Raw genomic sequence first — 22,085 nt, 5'->3', positions numbered from 1 at the left:
TTTATCTGTCTCCTCTCTCTCTCTCTCTCTCTCTCTTTATTTTCCCCCGAACGTGGAAACCGTATCTCTTGACACGACAGACATGTCAGCTTCTATATCAATCGTCATTTGGACACTTCTCACGCGCACAATATAGCATAATAATTTGATGCCAAAACACCATGTTTGCTATGATTTCTCTCGGTCTGGTGGGCACGCATTGTATCAAAATGGTGTCATGATAAGTATATGACGTCTCCGCACATCAGGCGTGTCATAAACCAAACTAGAGACACAAATACTGCATTATCCAGACAATATAACATAAATGAATATATATATATATATATATATATATATATATATATATATATATATATATATATATATATATATATATATATATAGATATAGATATAGATATAGATATACGTATGAACGTATATAAACGGTAAATATAAACTTACACGAATCTCTTGTATGACCTATTCCGTCATATACACTGTACAACATTAAACTCGTTAAAAATGTAAAATCTTACACAGTAATAGAAACTTTTAGCTTTCACAAGTAAAGTCAACCAAAAACAAACGAAGCTCAGTGGTAAAGTGCTCACCTCCGTTGTGAGGAGGGTTTCTGGTTTGATTCCAGACCACATGACCATAATTATAGCCTTGAAATTTTTTTAGATTCTTCCGTTTCTCCCACATTATCATCTCAATGATTATTTCATAAATCATGCATTTTCTTTACTCATCCGTCTGCTTTAACCTCAAGAGCATAATCGAGAAAAGTAAACGAAATATTTCGTTTCATTTCATTCTACAACAAAAAAATTACAAGTATTTTGACGAATTTACTATGAGAGCAGGAGCGTCATTTCAGATTTTGCTTGGGGAGCAAGACCCCTTGCTATAACTAAAATTTCACGTTTTACACTGACTTACTACTATTCTATTGCTAAAATCTATATACATCATAAAGTCTAGGGGCAATTGATCCTCCATGGCCTCCTAAATGACGCCCTTGTATGAGTAGGCGAATGCTTAAATTACTTGCCATTAATACATAATCCCAGATTCGATTCTTGATCGTGGTATAATAATTTCTGTAATGAATGTAACATTTTGAGAGCAACATTGAACGCTCTAAAATTAAAGGAAATGTCTTAGTTCCCTCTAAATTCAGAAAACTGTACCACAACCAAAGACTACACCAGGAAAAATTTACTAATGATATATATCTTAACATTCGCCCACACATCACCACTAAAAGCTTTCTTCTTTTCTTTTTTTAAAAAAAGGTCATAATGAAGTAGGAGTAATAGTAATAGTAGAGGTTAATATCCCTGAAAATTATTAGGTGATGAACATCAATATCAAAGAACTACAGCAAAATAGAACTATTTTTAGTATTCTTACATCATTCTTTCCTGATGTCGTATATCCCACCCAAATAAATTTTAATATATAAGTAGTTGACCCAGGAATATATATATACCTTATTCAAATGTCCATGTTTCAGAATTCTGCGGTACTTCCGCAACAATTTTTATAAAGGCAGTTGGAGAGTACTTCAAATTATATGACCGTAGTCAAACACCCTTTATAAAAATTGCTTCGTGAAACATGTATTTTTAGATAGGGCACATATTAGTCCCTAAGTGAAGTCTTTACCCGATTAGGGTAGGTCCCATAGTTTTGGAGCTATGAACCTTTAAAGTTCATTTTTTTTATGTTTTCAGCAGCCTATAGCTGCGAAAGGAAGCATTTGTGCACCCAGGATGGTCTATACTTTTTGTCTTATCTTGGTGTCCAGAATCACCTCCAAACGTTGTCGGTGTTGTTTGGAAACACCCTATATATATATATATATATATAACTGGGCATTACTGCTGTATCGCCGGACCACACGAAAATCGAAAATAGAAAGAGAGGGAATATTATTTAGTTTCTTCCCCAAAATACTAGATTGTGACCCGGCACACTTCGTCCTAGTGATTATCACTCGAAATACAGTGTGCATGTATTACATAAAAACTAGTGCATAAAACACGAACCAAATTGTACTAGGTGACCACTAAAAATCACGAATGATATCTATCCGAGTCAGAGCAAGAGCGCAGGAGGGGGATCGGGCGTTGGCAAGGGGGTGCGTCCATAGGGAGCAGGCGCGTCAGCGGCGGTGAATTTACGCATAAACGAAGATACTGGGAAAACATTTTATAAGCCATAAGATGCATGGCTTATGTGTTGCACAGCTTTGGGTGAGATATTGAATGCCATCCAAAAATACCAAAATACTGAAGTATCAAAAAATTAAGTACTAAATTAGATTTGATTATGATTTGATTAGGTTTGGTTAAATGTTCCTCTTCTTTTCTGTAGTTTCAATTCGTCGATTCAATTACGGCAAACTGTTCGCCTGTTTAGATCATGTCTTTCACACAATTTCAACTGACAATCCTTATTTTTGTATAACTCGATAAAATTCAAACACGGTATGTGACAATCTTCTCATTTACACACCATTTCTACATTACCCTTCCCATAAATCATAACAGGTGTACCGGTACCTCTCCACCAAATAGTCCCTTCCGCCTTCACATATAGCGCTGCTTACAACATCAAAAATAACTAACAACAACAAGTATTTTCTTAACTTCAACTAGTCCCCTGACCTGACTTTCACTCACTCTTCATCAGAAACCAAAATAATCCGGCTTCCAATTCATCTGCTTCTAAAATTGGTCCGGCAATACAGCAGTTAACCCCAGTACTGTGAAATCGTAGTATACGGAATATATGTAATACTATTAACGCTTCGAGCAGAATTCTTGTCTAACTTTTAATCCATTTTTCTCGTAGTTTGAGCATGTTATGTGTGTATATAAAATATCACTGAACTATGTAGTTGTAAGCGCAAGCTTTCTAAAAATATTAATATCATAATTGACTGGTAGTTATTACCATTGTTGGGAGTAAAATATACTTGTGAATTTCGAATTTTTCAGTGTACTTGTGTTTACATCTAGATGAAGATGTCTAGTGACATGTATTCATTGCTAATTTATACTCAAAGTGAATTCAAAATGAACATGAAATTTATTCCTATGAAAGAATTCCTGGGAGGTTAGTCTAAATTTAATAAATCTATGCAGTATCATTCTTAAAAAGTTAATCTTATCGGCCACCAGAGGTTAGTATTTTATGCTGAATTCGAGTAGTGTGTACAACAGTGACGATATGAAGCTCTGGTTTACATAACTTCCCAAATTATACGTGAAATCAAGGTCTACATCTATTAGTAGTCATAGGATAGTGTTCTCACTATTGTAGTGAAGATGCATCGCTCTAAGTACAAGGATTAGATTTTTAGTAATGGCAACAACGGTATATCTTGAGAAGTAGAGTACTTACAAGGTTCGAAGTTTTACAGGCCCTCGATGTAATCACCAGCATTGTGAATCACGCGTTCCCAGCGATGTTGAAGCCGTTAGCAGTGCCTAATCTCTGTAAAGTGCGGATGGAGTAATCGGTCGCCCGGAGGAGATCATCAACTGTACGGAAGCGTGTCCCACGAAGTGGTTTCTTCATTTACGGGAAGGGGTCGTAGTCGCAGAGACTTAAATCTGGAGAATACAGGGGGTGATACAGCACTTCCCAGCCCTAACGATGCAACAAATCGGTGACCGCACCTGCTCAATGTGTCCTTGCATTGTCATTCAGATTGATGGGTGGGTTCGTCAGGAAGTGGCATCGCTTTCGTCTTACAAATTGTTTTGCACATTGTCGTCAGATTGTTTTGCAAAAAATTGCAGTATACTCTGCACTAAGGGTGTGTCCTTGGGTGACGGTATGGTTTATGATTACACTATCTCAGTAGTGTATAATTATGAATTCACATTCCTTGGGGTATTCCAAACTGTTGTTTTTCTCCGTTACTCAGGATGATCCCACCATTTTGATTGCTGTTTCAGCTGTAGTTCATACGCTCTGGCCTCAGGTCTCGTCAATAGCAATGATCCGCCGTAAGAAACCTTCACCTTCACGTTGATACCGCTCCAGGTGTGTTCGAGCGGCATCTTATCGCAGCCACTTGTGTTGTTCAGTCAGATCATGTGGAACTCACCATGATGTGATTTTACGCAATCCCAGGTTCTTCTTCAGAATTGTCAGCACTGTAGAATGCTCTAGTCCTGTATCATTGGCCAATTGACGAATTGTGGCGTTCCGTTTTGCTAGCACTAACATGTTCACGCTCTGCACATCTTCTCCACTTACAGGAGGATGGCCGGAGCGAAGCATGTCTGAGACATTTTGTCGTCCGTCATTAAAGGCTTTGACCTGCCTTGCTACTGTACAGTATGGTAATACACTTGCACCGCAAATATCTTGCAATGTTTCGTAACATTGTTTTGCATTCCTACCTCAAGTGCATTCAATTTTCAACCAGCTCCTTTGATCTTGCTTCGTAAACATGACTGTTTTCCGCAAGCATTCACGCATCGTGGCTGTAGTCCACGTCACTCATTCAGAACTGCCTTCTAACTGCTGGTGCTGCGTGCACATGGGGGGAAGGCCAGGCGAATTCATGTGCTCTGAGGGAGGGTCAGCATTTAACCTACCACTGGTATGAATTATAATGGATTGCTTTTTTTCCCGAGTATATGCACAGCAGTGTTGCCATTACTAAAAATCCAACTCTTGTATAAAAAGTTCGGTATTTGTGTCGGGTCATTTGATATATATTTCACTGAAGCACTTTCTCTTGTGCTCGAATTTCAGATGTTATTTCGTCAAGCGGATGAGATCTCACTGGGAAATAGATTTGAACTGGTCCAATGAAAATAATTTGTATGATGTGATAAAAATTTTCAGGCAATTGGCAGATCTCTTCGATTACTAATCGCCGATATTAAGTGATCCTGGTTTGATTTCATATCGGATATGCTCATCTAACACATTCCTACTCAGTGAGTTTCGATAACCATCGCATCGGTATTGAGAAGAATGTATTGTCCCAGTGAGTTTTCGTAACATTCTTGTAGGAGTGCTCAGAGAACGTGTAGAGAACTAATCACTGTAGCAATATTAGTCAGATCATAGGAGATAATCGTAGTTTCAGGGGTCATATTCTTTACATTTATTGGAATGTGTGTGCCATGAGACAATACTTGATTATCCCGCCAAATAAGTAGAAGTGTCCTATAGGAAGTCCAGAGTATGGGGCATAAACAGGTACCTGGTTTCCAGATATTCACGAGACACCGACTGGTTAAAATGGAGTTGCATGGACATCTAGGTACTTTGGAATTGACGATACATGAACGTCTAAGAGGCGTGTCTGTGATGTGTGGGATAAGAATATGTAACCCTCTTTCAAAAAGTCGTTCGATGTCTCGAGATAAATGCGAACAAGACCCAATACATCCTTTTTTATAAAAACTAGTTCCGTAGAACAATCATAAGGTACAATTATAAACATTTTTCGTGGATGAATATCTCCAATTTTGTTTACTGCATATAACTGCCCATATTGTCAAATGCTTTGATAAATGCCATGAAATTTACCATTCTGTCCCGAATGAACTAATATTGAAGCTTGACAAATGCAGTTTATATCAGCTTACGCCTCTCGCAAACAATATTGTCGTTTCAACCAAAAGAGAATGCATTCCTTGAAATGACAAAATAATTGTTTTAAAATGTTAGTCACGTTAAAGTTTTCTTTACAGTTAGCGTTCTCAAAACCATCATTATGATATAATTAAAATTCAAATGTTGTTTTTCAATGAAAAGATATATCCTACTCCTCTTCTCCCCCTCCCCCTATAAAAACATATTTTTGGATACAATCTATGTTCTAAAACTCTTCTATGAGCACTCCTAAATATAAAAACCTGGACGAAAGTGGAAATTAGAAATGTTTCCCATTGTCCAAGCTTTGCTTTTTCTAGACTTAAATATGATTTACTCGGGAGCAAAGCAATACGTTTATTGTAACAATTATTAACGTGTAACAGTTTCAACAACTACCCACTTTGGTTACATGAGACACTATCTGTTTTACAAGAAGAAGGCAGACTTTGGTAAATGAACTTGGGGGCAATTTTTTGCGAGGTGGTATTATACGAGGGCAAGTCAAGAAAGACTTGGACTGATTTTTTTCCCCGGCAGTTCTGTTAACGCTGGAGCTTCATAGTTTGGCATACAACTAGGGTGGGTCTTGCTGTGCATATATATAAAATGTTGTTAAGGAATCTTTGCATGTTTGGTAACCACGACTTTTTATTGCAGGTGATGTTCTGCGCCGCCTCTAGAAGTCGCCTGTAGAAGAAATTGAGTCATTACGAGATGAACAATTTGCAGCTATACGGTTCTGCTATCGCCTGGGGAAAAGTGCAACAGAAACTCTAGGAATGTTGGGAGCAGCCAACAAAGATGACGCTCTGCCACGAAGTACCGTGTTCTGGTGGTTCAAAGAGTTTAAAGAGGACCGAATGACAATCACGAAAGCTGGTGGACCAGGTGTATCAGCGTCAGCTGTTACTGAGGTGAACATTAACACGGCAGCAGTCATTGTTAGAGAAGATCGCCGCATCAGTATCGACGATCTGGCAGCCGCACTACGCATATCTCATGGCAGTGCCTTCAAAATTTTGCATGACCACCTTCACATGAGCCGAGTGTGTGCGCGATGGATTCCGCGACTCCTGACACCAGAGCAGAAGGCCGTTCGAGTGGAGACTTGAAGGGAGCTGTTGCAAAGGTTTGAGGATGGAGGAGACGCCTACCGCACCGTGCGACTTTTTTCTATTCCCTGCCCTAAAATCCAGACTGCGTGGACGCCGCTTCTCCGATAATTCCGAGGTTCTGAAGGCATCGGAGGCGGTTTTGAAGGACCTCTCAAAGAATGACCTGCGACACGTGTTTGAGGACTGGAAGACTCGAATGAAAAAGTGCATTCAAATGGGCGGGGACTACTTTGAAAAGGATCATGTGCCTGTTGCTGAGTAATAATAAATTGCCTAGAAAAAAATCAGTCCAAGTCTTTCTTGACTAGCCCTCGTACAATGGCAAAAAAATAACGAAAAAAACCGTCTTAAAGTTTTCTACTCCCCGCATATATCATATGACGAGCACATTTGTCAACAGGGATGAATTCAGGGGGTAGCCCGAGGGGGAATCTCCCCCTCGAAGAAAATTTATTCCCCCCCGGAGAGACTCAAAAAATTTCAGTCACAAAATGTAGAAATTACTTCACCCAATTATTTGCTTTTCTTTCCGTGCACGTGCAGACGAAATTCGATCTGTCAATATACATATAAATGACGCAGACTCATCCTATATAAATATTAAACATGTAACATCTAAGATAGAGTACCAAATAGTGAATAAAACTTGTATTTCTTAACGCTATGACCGAGTTTGGCAGAACATGAAATTGTTAACTGTTGAAGAAAGTTTTGTTTTTAGTAGGTACTATACTCTCGCCCTATATTCTATATTAGTAGGTAGCACTAGCACAGATTGAGATAGGAAAGGAAAGATAGAGAAGATTTTTCGATCATTCTATATGATCTTTGATGTCAGCAGACTTCAGTTCTTGAAAATGTACAGTTCTTGCATTATCTGAAATAGAGCGCCTAAATCCCATTTCTCGCATCGGAAGTAACAGACGTAATGTGTTTTACGATTGTTAAAGTAAACACACTGTTCTTTAATTAAAAATAAGTCAGTTAAAGGGTGAGATTCAGAGGGCGTCATTTAGAGGGATCAGGGAGGAACAGTTATCCTTCCTGGGTTAGAAATTTATATAGAATTTATCAATATAATAGTAGTATATAAGTGAAAGATTGCTATTGAAGGTGATGAAGATCCTGTTCCATGTGGGGGAGGCAAGCGGGGTGACGGCCCCGGGCGCCGAAGTAAGTGCGATGTGGACATGTGCACATATATAAAATGAATGGAAAAAAGTAATGAAAAGTGCTCAAAATCAAGAAAAAGCAGGGTTTACTTTTTAAAATATTCTTACCTTTCGCGGCTGGTCCGTTGACCTCACTCATATATACGGGGGTGCCTTCGTGTACACTCGCGCCAAGCGCTGATTTTCAACGACACGGCACTAATCCTACTGAAGATTTCGTAAACTAAACTATTGATGTGTATGCAGTGAAGAAACCAAGGCTAATATGCTTAATTTAGAATGAGAAGTGTGAGAAAGAATGATAACTTTTTGTTAAGACATTCCTATGTATGTTTGTTTTAGGACAAAAAATATTTGAGTTAATTTAAATCTTTTTAAAAACTTTTACATTAGTAACAAACAGTAACTACTGAATATAGGAAATAATAACAAAAATAGCAACTGTAAATAGCAGTTAAAGTTTAGTCTAAAATATTTTTTCCAGTCTTTATTTAATGTTCTAGATAAAATTAAAGGATTGTGTTTTCAATTGTAATCTCTCATAGAATATTTATCAGCAATTAGTCTCACAAGGTACATTCGCGAAGTATCCCCTCGGGATTCATGTAAAACTGATGCAAAGTTAAATGCAAAGTTCTCCATGGCCTAATGTGTATTCTACTGATTTTTAGCGGCCCATATGCAGCCCGATAATTTGCATATTTCTGAGCCTTCATATACCCGGAATTGAATCACACACTACTATAACGCTCGGTCACAAAATTGCTTTTAGTTTCTTTAGATGTAATTGAACATGAATGTGGGCATATGGAAAACAAATAGGATCAAGTACTGCTTCTCTGGCACGTGTTACCCACACCGGCCGCCATCTTGGATCCGCAATATCGAGTTCAACTTTCGGTTTTTCAAATGGGAGTAGGTGCATGTGATACATCAAATTCATATGAAATTTTCTCGGAAAATTCATTGGTGTAGTGAGTTTTGCGGTAGCTTGTACCATTTGCGAGATATTACATGTTAAATTCCTCTAGGCACTTCGCGAATCGACATTACAGGGTAATGTGAATTACGCTTACATTTTTGATGTTGACAAATTGAAACAATTTCTAACTGGAAAATAATGTAGGTATAAACAAACTCTCTACAACATTGGTGTCATAATCTTACAACATTTCTGTGAGTGATTGTTATTACTTCCAAGTTATTCTACGAACAAGGAAGTATTGTATTACGAACATAATGCCTAATGGAAATCTAGATACGACCAGATTTTGGTGAAGATCTACCATATCCTATTTACGTCTGTGTGTCTGTATGTATGTACGTTCAGAAGACATTTCGTCAACAGTGAATCACGTAAAAGGTCACATATTCATACGAGGTACTGCACAACTTTTTAATGTTTGAATTTGTGAAGTGCCTCACATTTAACATGCAAAATCTTGCAAGTGGTACAAGCTACCGTAAATCTCACTACACCAATGAATTTCCGAGAAAATTTTGTATGAATTTGATGTATCACATGCACCTGTTCCAATTTGAAAAACCGAAAGTTGAATCCAATATGGCGGATCCAAGGTGGCGGCCGGTGTGGATAAAACCTGTCAGAGAAGCAGTACTTGATCCAATTTGTTTTGCATATGCCCACATTCATATTCAGTTACATCTAAAGAAAGTAAAAGCAATTTTGTGACCAAGCGTTAGAGTAGTGTATGAATTCCGGATATATGAATGTCCATAAATATGCAAATTACCCGTATGGGCCGCTAAAATTAGAACAATACACTTTGGGCCGCGGAAAACTTTCCATTTAAATTTATTTTAGACGATTCCCGAGGGGACACTTCGCGAATGTACCTTGTCAATATTAGGTAAGATGTGCATGTGAATGGAATTGTTAAATATGTTGCTTTCTTGCAAAAATACAGAAAAACAACCCTTCCCCCCCGAGGAGTTGACATTCCACCCGGGTGAAAATGTCTGAATTCAACACTGTTTGTCAAGTGACGGTGTGGAAGAGTGAGGAGAATTTGCGACTCATGTGCAAAGTTTTCCGGGTTCGATTCCCATTAGAGTCAAACTTTTGTTTTTTGCTGCAACCAATAAAGTAACCATTTGTAAAATATTAATTCACAATATGTTTATAATGAATAAAACAATAGAAATTTTCAAATCACTTGTAAAATCTTGCAATGTTCCATGTTAACTAGGAACAAAATTTAGTATATTCCGTAAATATTATTGTAACCGCACACAGTCAACAGATGTAGACACGAAGCGTCAAGAACATTTTTTACGCAACGACTGTCGTAACTATAATATAACTCGTGATATCAGTATATTTACGGAATAGATTAAATTTTGTTGCTAGTTAACATGCAACATTGAAAGATTTTACAAGTGATTTGAAAATGTCTATTGTTTTCTTTTTATTCATTATAAACATATGTGAATTAATATTTTACTTATAGTTACAAATGGCTACTTTATTGGTTGAAGCAAAAATAAAAATAAATTGTTTGACTCGAACGGGGACCGAACCGGGGAACGTTTGCACGTAAGTCGCATATTTTTCTCACTCTGTCACGCCGTCACTTGATAAGTTTGCGCGTCGTACGATATATGCGGCGATAAGAAAACTTTAAGACGGGTTTTCTCCGTTATCTTTGGCCATTGCGCTCTCCCAGTTTGTAATATTAGCTCTTTAAATGTGCACTACCACCTCGCAAAAAATGACCCCGAAGTTCATTTACCAAAGTCTGCATTTTCCTTGTTAGATATCTCCATCGTCCTCCTGGCCATCCATTTGTTTATGCTTCTCTTCAGAATCGGAGTCACACTAACTATAACATTTTGCATTGTCGAAGCTTTGCTTTCCTTAATATTGTCTGATGAAGCCACAGCGCATATTTGGCAAAACTGTTACACGTTAATAATTTTTTAGAATAAACGTATTGTCTTGCTTAACGAGTAGTTTTAATCTATTTAAGCTAGTAATAACTGTGAAGAATTTTATACGGCATTGTAATCAATTTGTTATGGATAAAACAGATATACTTACTACCAATTATACTACTTTCGATTTTAAATATGTAATTAGCGGCAAACATTACGGTTTTAAATCGCTTAGTTGTGCGTTACAACGAGTAAATACACATTCAACTTTCAATTTCTAGATCACGTACTGAAGTATTCCCATGTCTTCTTGAAACTTAAAAGAAAAATAAAACAAGAATTGAAGAAAAACACAGTCAATTGGGATTCGAGGTGCAAATAAACGTGATAATAATAACTTAAATTTTTTTCCTTACCCCTTCCGGGATGTGATTCACGTGCTCCTAACACGGAGGCCAACTTGGGTCTCTCCTCTTCCAACGTGACTTCGGCAACTGTTTCATAGGACAGAATTGAGGCCTTGCATTTGAGTTTTAGTTCACCATTTTGGAAGTCTTCTTTCCGAATAGTGGTCCATAATCCCAGAACCGCTGTTTCCAACATGTCCTTTTCAAACGGTGGATACCGCTGAAGTTTGTATTCTGGAACCTAAGATAAGATTAAATAAATAAATGCTTGTTAAAGAGCTATTACGTAGAAGAAGAAAAATACGTATTCGTACAGTAAAAGAAACCAAAGCGACACAAATAGAAAATGAGTTAATACACATTTAAATTCTAATATTTAATATTGATCATGTACTGAAGTATCTGTATGCCTTCTCGAAATTTAAAGATCATCATCATCATCATAGGTATTCTGTCAGCATTGGCAGGTCATCCTTGCTTGCGTTCACATTTCATATTATCACTAATAATACTGCCCAGGTATCAAAAACTAGTCACTTGTTCTATTTTCTCCCCTCCTACTTCCGCATTTGACACCGACCGCTTTGTTCCAATCACTATAGATTTTCTTTCTAACATTTATTTTCAACACATTTAAAGAAGAAAGAAACAAATATTTTTTTAAAAAAAACCGAAATGAATTGTCAAAGAAGCTGAAATAAGGTTTAAAAAAAGGCATAAAATGTTATAGGTATCTAGACTATTTTGACAACTACTAACTAGCATGTTTAATCGAAAAATAACTTAATAGAAACTATGTACAGCATAACTACATTATCTATTTAATGACTGACTGATTGATTAGAAGTAAGCGTCCCGTTCAGCAGCGATGCTATATGAGACGTGGACCTTCAGATTGACGTAAGATTTGAACCACATGAGCTCCCAGCAGAGTTTGGACCTGGCTCTCCCGCGTCAAATATGAATACGCTCACCAAATAGTCACCAGAGAGCTTTATATAGTGGGTGTTCTAGGCCGTGACCGGGAAGGCTAGGCTCCCAGGTTTTTGAGTGACAAAAATAATTTAATTTTTATTTATATATTTTTGAAAGTTTATACTAAAGATGATATACCGTACCTATCATACACTGGGTTCTGACTGCCCTCCAGTTTTTACCTTCTTGATCCGTATCTGGCTTTATCTGTATACAATGAGTACAGTATTCACCTAGGTATATATATATATATATATATATATATAGCTGTCATCACAGGAAGAAAACATATGAAAATATTGTAGTTGACAACACTAAGCAGAACTAACAAGGTACATTCGCGAAGTGTCCACTCGAGATTCGTATAAAATTGTTTCAAATGCAAAGTTCTCCGCGCCCCAATGTGTATTGTATTAATTTTAGCGGCCCATACTCGTAATTTGCATATTTATGGACCTTCATAGGACCTTCATATATCGCGAATTCAATTATATACTACTGTACCGCTCAGACTCAAAATTGTTTTAAAATTCTTTAGATGTAACTGGACATAGATGTGAGCATACGCAAAACAAATTGGATCAAATATTACTTCCTGACTCATCTTACCCATCTCAGCCGCCATCTTGGATCCGCCATATTGAATTAAACTTTCGGTTTTACAAATGGGAATAGGTGTAAGTAATACATCAAATTCATGTACAATTTTCTCGGAAATTCACTGGAGGAGTGAACTTTACCCTAGCTTGTACCATTTGGAAGATATTGCATATTAAATCCCTCCAGGCGCTTCGTGACTAGACATTGCAGAGTGATATATATTACGCTTACGTTTTTGATGTTGACAAATCCAAACTATCTGTAACTGGAAAAATACTGTAGGTATAAGCAAACACTTTACAACATTGGTGTCATAGTTCTTATTGCATTTCTGTGAGTAATTGCTATTACTTCCATGTTATACTATAAAAAGGAAGTATTGTATTACGGTCAAAATGCCTAATGTAAATCCAGATACGACCAGATTTGGGTGAAGACCTACAGTTTCCGTATTCACGTCTGTGTATCTGTATGTATGTACGTTCAGAGAATATTTGTTCATAAATCAGGTAAAAGAATAAATATACACATGGGACTCTGTACATCTTTATATTTGGTTCAGTATTCGTGAAGTGCGTAACATTTAACATGCAATACTTTGCAAGCTACGGTAAACACACTACAATAAATTTCTGAGAAAATTGTACATAAATTTGATGTATCACTTACACCTATTCCCATTTGAAAAACCGAAAGTTGAATTCAATATGGTAGTTCCAAAATGGCGGCCGGAGTGGGTAACATGGTCGGAGAAGCAGTACTTGATCCAATTTATATTTCATATGCCCACATTCATGTCCAGTTACATCTAAAGAAAGTAAAAGAAATTTTGTGTCCGAGCGTTATAGTAGTGTATGATAGAATTGCAGAAATATATATATATAAAGGCCCATATAAATGAAAATTACCGGCATGGGCCGCTAAAATTAGTACAATATACATTGGGCAGCGGAGAACTTTGCATTTGAATCAATTTTTGCACGAATCCCGAGGAGACACTTTGCGAATGCACCTTGTAAGATACTAAATGTAAACCTGTTTCTATTTTCAGATGGTGCGACCGTTAAAGGAAATATGTAAAGCTGAAAATTTACAAAAAACTAACAATAGATAACGATAGAACTTTAATAAAGAAAAGAAAATGAAAGTAAATTTAAAAAAGAAAGATTTTGGCTTCAAACAAAGAATAATGATTTAAACATATTGCGGTTGAAAGGTAACAATAATAGTTGTTTAAACAAATTGAGATGGGAAATACTATTCTAAGAACTAAAGTCACTGCTTGTATTATTGTAAGGTGTTTAGTTTGAACAACACAAAGTAAATTAATTACATTAAGATAACATTTTAAATTTAAATAATTTGGTAGAAATTCATTATATAGAAATAAGAAAAGAAAACATAACTGGAATTATGAACTGAGATAAAGAGACAATTGCCTCCACGAGATAAAGGCATTTATTCCAAAGTTGGTCGTCAGCCTAGTTTTTGACTAAAAGCGTAATACAGTAGAGCGTCGATTATCCGAACGTCGGTCAACCGAACGACCGCTTAACCGAACTGTGTACTCGCTCGCACGTGTTACTCTCCCACCCTACCGTCCATCATCCCCCTCACTCCCAAACCAAGTTTCCCACAGTAGTCGCCACACTGAGCCACCGCTGGTGAAACATTGCTTCTAATGGGGCCTTCATAAGGCGCTGCTGACCGGGCCAAGCTGCCAGTCGCTGTGTTTCAACAATCAGCACACTTCTGTCGGTTTGGCACTGGCTGTAGAAGTAGCGGCATTTTTTTAAACGTTAATTTTGTGTACTGTGTGCATTGTTCATGCAAAATGCCTATGTAATATGTACATATTTTTGTTTAATAAACTGTACCACATACTATATATTCCTACTAAAGTTGCCTTTGTACGTTACTTTGTAATAATTAAAGAGATGCCTGTTTTTATGAATAAATTTACTGTACAGTATTTCTTTTTGGCAAATAAACATGCACAGTTCGATTATCCGAACAAACCAGTTTTCCGAACACCCATGTCCAACAATTACTTCGGATAATCGACGCTCTACTGTAATTGGTTCCTTTGTGTACCAAAGTTTAATAATTCAAATAGTATTGCCGAACGAGCGTTAGCGGGTGAAGGCAGATTAGAGCCACGCAGGACACGTTGTTTTCTGTCTTTATTACACCTAATGGAAAGGGGGACCTGTGTTGTAGAACCTTACCGCCATATTGATTATGTTACTTACCGTTACATTGACAAGTAAAGGTTTCATGTTTTTTACACTTATTTGCTCACTGCATTTTCTACAATCTATTTTTAGATTTATTAAGCCATGACTCAGGGGCGATCGCCCCCCCCCCCCCAGAAGAGGAAACTTTTTTATTTTTTATATATAAATAAAATATATAGTTTATTTTTTGACGCTCTTAAAAGTAGCTCTAAGTAGCAGTATTACAACCCACCGCCCCCCCAGAAGTCCGTCCTGGATCCGCCCCTGCCATGACTTTTACTTACTTTTAATAGATTTTCTTGATTATCATCAACCATTTTTACAAAACAAATGCTCAATAAATTCCCATAATTCTACTTCGAAGTAACATTGCGCCAAGTAGTTTCCTTCCGCTTGCCAAATAGTTCCATGTTTAGAAAAGTTTATATACGAAAATAAACACAACTTTCGCTCTTCTTATGCATTATCAAGCACACAAACAAGCAAATCATTCATTTCTTCCCGGTAAATTTTCAAAATTTTGCTAGAAACGGACGACCAACTTTGGAACTTAACCCGAGATAAATATTGACATATCGAGTACTTCCTGGGAGCTCCCTATTTTTGGTTTTAAAGGGAAATAAGCGCACCTCAAAGACATAAGCCTAGCATTAAGCATCTTAGCGGAAATACAAAAACAATGAAGACAAGAGTAAAATATCACGAAAATTCGAAAATTTCAGGACTAAATCTACTCTAATCTTTACAGGAATATGCTTCCATTTACGATGGTGCATGTACTTTAGACACTTCTTACATACTGTTAGTAGCACTTTTGATATTCTTGATCAAAGGTTTGGAGGGGTCTGTGTCCCACCCAACTGTTTCTTTTTCTTCTTTTTTTTTTCTCAGGAAAATACGAAACACGTATTCCCTCATTTTACGTCTACAATATATGTGCACAATTTCATTCACTTCGGTCCACTTCTTACCTTTTAGCCGTCAACTTTCAAAATTTTAGGTAGGGATTTTTGCCCCTAGAAACCGTTTTTCCGCAGAAAATTAAAAAAAAAAAACTTATTCGTTTATGAAAATGTGTCATATCTACCTGCTAAATTTTATCAAAATCGGAGTGTACACTTGGGAATGTTACATGTAAGTAATATAGGCTTATCGTATATTATCTGTTACCAACAGTATCATTAGTATTATTAAGTATTCTGCAGTATTATTTGTAGTTCTTGGGATTAATAAGTTTTTATATTATTATTAGCGATAGGTTTGGGTATGGATATATTTTTTTCCACATTTCTTGATCTTCAGTTTCCTCTTTAACTCACAATATCACCAACTTCTCTCTCTCTCCCTCTCTACTTTACCCTCAACTCTTCGCTTTTAACCTGTTTGTTGACAATTACCGGTATATTAGTTTTATAATAGTCGAGAGGGTTGTGAGTGTTTTTAAAAATAGCAAAAGAAACTAAACGCCGCAATTAAACAATTCATAACTGATTTTTTCAAGGAGCCAAGAATGTATACTAAATTAATTTTTTTCTTATGGTTATTTAGCTTAGAAATCTTATAAATGTAGTAACAAAGAGTGGTTAATAATAATAATAATAATACTGCTTACAATAGTAAGATGAAGTCTTGCCTCAAACAAACACAAACTGGTGAGAATTGGATATTATTACTATTACTATTATTACTATTATTATTATTATTATTATTATTATTATTATTATTATTATTATTATTATTATTATTATTATTATTATTATTATTATTATTATTATTATTATTATTGATTTGAGAATTCAAAGCTGTATCTGAAGTCATAGAAGGGGGCAGCTAAAAACCACGTATATCCGGTATCAGTACATTTTGCGGTACAACCAGAAAACCAGGTTTTCTGGGACATTTGCGGTACTGTTGAAAACTTCCCCTTAGACAGTGGGACATTTGCGGTACACACCAAAATCGTTACCGTGGAACGTTCACCAAAATCATTCATTTCAGTCAAGTTAATCTAAATTAGAATGCATACATTAATAAAGGGCTGAGTATGCAGATGGAACAGACTAATGTGATTTATTTTGATTGGCTGATTTTAGCTGGTTATTGATTTTTAAGAGGAGATCACGCTGGTCGCCTAATGGAAAATATCACAGTAATCAAAACATCTTAGAAGAAACTATGCACTTTCCTCCAGGATTTTCTCTACAGGCAGTATCGAAATTTGAAGAACGGGAACATAACTTGGAGGAAACAATTGTCCGTTTGATATTCGGCCTCTTACCAGCAAGAAACAGTAAGACATATCAGAGTTCCCCAGTTTGGTGAAGGCTAATATTATGATTGGAATCCGAAGTTAAGCAAATTATATTTTATTTCGAGCAAACCGCAATAACATCTCAGAACACTTTCAGAAAATGGTGTAACTTCCATTATAATCAGTGCTTGTGGAGGAAGGTTCAGGAATTAGGCCTCATAAATGGCTATAAATCAGTTCCAGAGGTGAGGCTCTGCCTCAGAATGTGTTTTGCTGTAGCATTTCTCCCTATAGATAATATCGATATTGGGTGGCTTTCCATTATAGAAGATGCATCACATCACGAAACACTTGACAGGTTTTTATGTTATCTTGTAGACCAATGATTAAGTAATAATACCGGTTATATAATACCAGTATTGACATCTTCATGTGGAACTGTTCGAATTAAGAGCACAGAACGAGTAATACTATTGAAGGTGGAACTAAAGACTCAAATCATTAATAGGTAAGTCAGCTTCTAACGTGTACTGTTTGGTGAAGTATTAAAAAAAAAAATGAGGCTGTGTACAGTGACTGCCTGTATCAAAGAAGACCTTTAAACATTGAAGGGAAACGTAGACAACGTCAGTTCATAAAATTGGATGGAAGAATAGAAAAAGCATTAACTGATTATGTAGTCTCCAAAGATGTCAAGAAATTCTGGAGGAAAATGGCACACATTCAAAAACTGGAGTAATTTTTGTTTGTTCCAGAAGAGAAGCTACGTTATATATTGTTTTTATTATTGTGATTGTAAGTTGTCTCAATCTATCCATCATAATTATCAGTAGTTATTGAAAAACTGTTAATGAAAGCTATAACAGAAAACAAAAATATAAATATTTCTAGAAGTTCGCTTTAAATAATATGAACAGGCGTTTGACCAATGAGAGATAAGGATTTATTTAAATTTTCCAGTTTCGGCCAATCACAAACATTTGTTTACATCTTTCGGATGGGTCTACCATATATCTTCGTATTTTTTTTTTTTTTTTCACTTTTCTGTATAATTGATCCTTATATTTCGGTTTACATGTTCTTAGTGTTCTGAGAAAAGTTCGTATGTATGCATGATGAGTTAATAATAATAGTTTTATATTCTGAAAGATTTTTAGTCTGCTTTTAGTATGCAAAAAAAAAACCGAGTCCCTTAAAAAGAAAAGTCGTGTTATTTTCCCCTAGAACAACCTGCTATCTACACCAATGTTATCAAATTTGATCTTTGTGTAGCAGTTAATTCTATTATCCTCTAACTAAACACTCGAAAATATTCTCTCTTGGCAAGGAGAATAAGAAATTATTTTGAATACCACCGCAAATGTTCCAGTACCACAAATGTCAATACTCGAAATACCGCAAATGTCGTAGTACCGCAAATGTCGATACCGCAAGTGTTGCGCTTTCCGTATAGCCAACGAGAAAAGAACGAGGGGCAAGGGGCGTGAAGTATGCAAGTTTCACGAGGGGCGCCAGTTAAACAAGATTGCGAACCACTGACCTATACGATGGTTCTGGAAGATATTTTAAAAAGAAAATAGAATAAAGGACGAAGGCAGCCATATTCAACAATTTTAAACAATACAAATGTGTTGGTTCCAACATTTCAATTTTGCTACATTTGTACCTCCAACGTCTGCTACTAGTGGCTACGTTTACATCATGCCACGTCTAAGAAATTGAAATGCAGGCTTTCCATATTGATTGCGTATAAATAAAATAAAATGTTTTTTCTGGAAAGAATTGACTCAGTTAAATACTCGGAATGCTGGAGAACGACATTCCGTTATCTTCATTCTTACTTAAAATGTTGAAAGGAAAGTGATACTATCGAAAATTTACTTAATAATTGAGAAAATTTAAACAACGGCTCCTATAAACACTAGTGTAATTTTTCTAAATTATTCCGGGAAGATTATAGTATGTCAAAGAAAGAAAAGGAAACTCTTTAGTCATTTTTCTTTTGAGTAGGAAACTATGCCCATATACCTCTTGGTTTTCACGTGCAAGTGCGCACTCAGAAATTTTTGTTGTGGGTCTAAGCTTTGGGGGGGGGGGGAGATGGGGTCCAATACTACAAGCTATTACATCTATGTAGTATTGAACGGGTACAGGCCCGTATCCACGGGGGGCTAGAGGGGCTGGGCCCCCTAAACTTTGGCTGCCCCCTAAAAGTTTCACGGTGAGCTTACAAATAAACTATAATATGGTGATGAAGTATAATATGATTAGGTCGGGCCCCCTCTAACTTCTACGGGGCCCCGCTAACTTCCACCGGGCCTCCTAACTTCTACCGTTCCCCCTAAATTTTTGGGCTGGCTACGGGCCTGAACGGGTATTACTCTGCACTCGAAAAGACTATAAGTAATTGTAAAACCTTTCACCCATATTTTCAGAAAAAAACGATAGAACTAGATCATTATGTAAGAGAAAGAGTGCAGATGAAGTGTAAAATCACATGTTCATGCTACATCAATCATTTCCGTATTAAACAAGTATATTTCATTACAAATGTGTAAACAACATATGTTGGGTTTGGACGTTTTGAGGGGTTCTACCCCTGTTGAACCCCCCTGTTCAAAATGTATCATTAGATCACAGATTGTTGAGTTTAAATACTGCATATTAGAATAAGTCTTACCTCTTCATTATTAAGATAAAATGACAAATTTGCGACTGGTTTCGTCTCCAGTGACGTACAGTTGGCTATAAGGCGCTGTCCAACTTGGTAACTATTTTTCTCAAGTGTTATTATAGGTCTTCTTTTTGGTAAAGCTGAAAAGAGACAGAAAATTAATCAATAAGTAGATAAAATAATGACAACTTGATTTCTTTTTAGCAAATAATTAACAAGTAGAGAAAATAATAGCAAGTTCATTTTTTAACACTCTATATTCACTATTAGTCATGGTAAATAGCTCTTTATCAGCATATTCTCCCAAATGATACAGAACTTACCTATAGCTCTTAGTTGTTATGTTCGTTCATTTTAAGTTTAATTTTTTACTCAGTACTTAGGAAGTATTTCGATGTAGGTCTACCATTTACTTAAAGATTCGAATCACTTGTCCCTCCTCGCTATTCTAGTAGCAGTGTGTGCGCTTTTGATGAATCTGGTCTCTCGTTTGAATCCCAGTGGGATAGCATTAAACGGTGGGTACACAATTCACCTTAACCCAGTGATGCCAACCTGAAACGTTATAAAATCCCATCTCAAGCGGCAGAAATTCCCATTTTGCTCTTGAATTTCCCACGGTAGCCTATATTTATTTTAAAATTTTCAAAAGTTATAAAATACGAAAAGTGAAACTACTGTATGTAAATCCCTTTCTTCAACATATGAGTGAATTATCCGCAGATTCCAATCTTTCATGTTTATCAAATAGTTTATGACACAAGCATCTTTTTTAATTGAAAGAGATATTGGAAAAATGTTGTCGAAAACAGACACATTTTCCTATCAAAATTCACTATTTCTATCATGCTTTCGTGCCGTAATTTTCTACGGAATGTAACGAAAAAAGACAAGCTTCATTCTGTCATTGGAACGCATTGAAGTTTGGTTGTTTCTCTTTGGCATTTCATATTATTCTGTTATCTTTCTTTTCCTACAATATCAGAGTAGAATGTACTCCCATGCGCAAAAAAAAAAAAAAAAAAAAAGGGCGCGTATACTGTAACTGAAGATTTTTCGTATTTATTCCATTTTCCTTACGTTTATAGGTAAAATTCAGTTATTAGTATGTGGAGATAATAGAAAGCAATCCATCTAAGGAGATATTTCCAAAAAATATAATAAAATAATAAAAATATAAGCAAAAAATAAAATTATGCTCGGTTTTGTGTATACTGGCAACGATGATTTCTAGGGATTTTTTCAGTAGCCGAGCATGATTGCGGAGGGTATTCAGTAGGGGAATCGAGGAGTTGGATCAAGGATCAAGGATAGTGGACTAAAATGTTGCATTTATTGGTTAAAACCTAGTGTGTAGATTGCCTGCCAAATATAAATTAGCTTCTGTAACTAAGATGTCGTACGAAAATATAGAATTAAACAAAAAAAAACTCTTATCTTAAGGTTCGAAGCGATACGGACCATGGTTATGAAGATTATGTCTTTTAAAAAAAAGAGTCAACACCACGTAACCTCAGTGGTTAGGTGGATAGAGTGGCGGGCTTGTAGTTATTTCATTATTTTGACACCACATCGAATCCCATCCCATTTTTTTTTTTTTTTTTTTTTTTTTACAAAACATTATAGGAAGTGTATAATTTTGATGTTAATAAGAACCGAAACAATATAATAAAGAAATAATTTATTGATAGTATCCTTTTATCGACGTATTTATTCTGTATTAGAATACGTGTACTATTGGAAACAGTTGTTTTCAGTTTATAGTCTTGTATGTTACTTCCCGTTCTTGAACAGCAGACAACTCACTTCGGGTTTGTGTGTCTGGAACAGGAAAAAGAACATACGCGACCTTGACAGCCTATCCAATCTTACCCCTTGTTACATCGACCTGATGTTAAATTATCGTTTATGTGTGTGTGTGCTTGTGGTTTTTGCTTTTTAGAGTATTGACTTTTTCTATCTTTTTTTTTTTTTTTTTTTTTCATATCCACAAGTGCAAGAATGCTTTCGTTGAACGTAACTAAATTATACAGATCTATGTATGCGGAACACGAATATTTCCAAAAGATAGCATGAATATGAACGATAATCATACCATATTTCTACATTATATAGTAGCGTGAAAAACTGATATTAAA

At 36.1% G+C, this 22,085-nt stretch overlaps 1 protein-coding gene across 1 annotated transcript in view; it reads right to left on the bottom strand.

Annotated features, from left to right (window-relative positions):
• The window catches only part of LOC145662479 (uncharacterized), a 713,631-nt gene that overhangs the window by 130,563 nt on the left and 560,983 nt on the right, over window positions 1-22,085 (bottom strand). Inside the window, exons 4-5 of the mRNA XM_081728086.1 lie at window positions 19,954-20,087; window positions 11,220-11,451 (exon numbers count right to left, since the gene is read on the bottom strand). Of these exons, the coding sequence (XP_081584212.1) occupies window positions 11,220-11,451; window positions 19,954-20,087 (366 nt within the window). The remainder of the gene's footprint in view (window positions 1-11,219; window positions 11,452-19,953; window positions 20,088-22,085) is intronic.

The sequence above is a fragment of the Thermobia domestica genome, chromosome 10 (genome assembly GCF_964235325.1).
Source record: "Thermobia domestica chromosome 10, izTheDome1.hap1.1, whole genome shotgun sequence".
NCBI classification, from domain to species: domain Eukaryota; kingdom Metazoa; phylum Arthropoda; class Insecta; order Zygentoma; family Lepismatidae; genus Thermobia; species Thermobia domestica.
The sequence above is the reverse complement of the archived record's forward strand: the minus strand, read 5'-3'. Positions and strand labels throughout refer to the sequence as shown.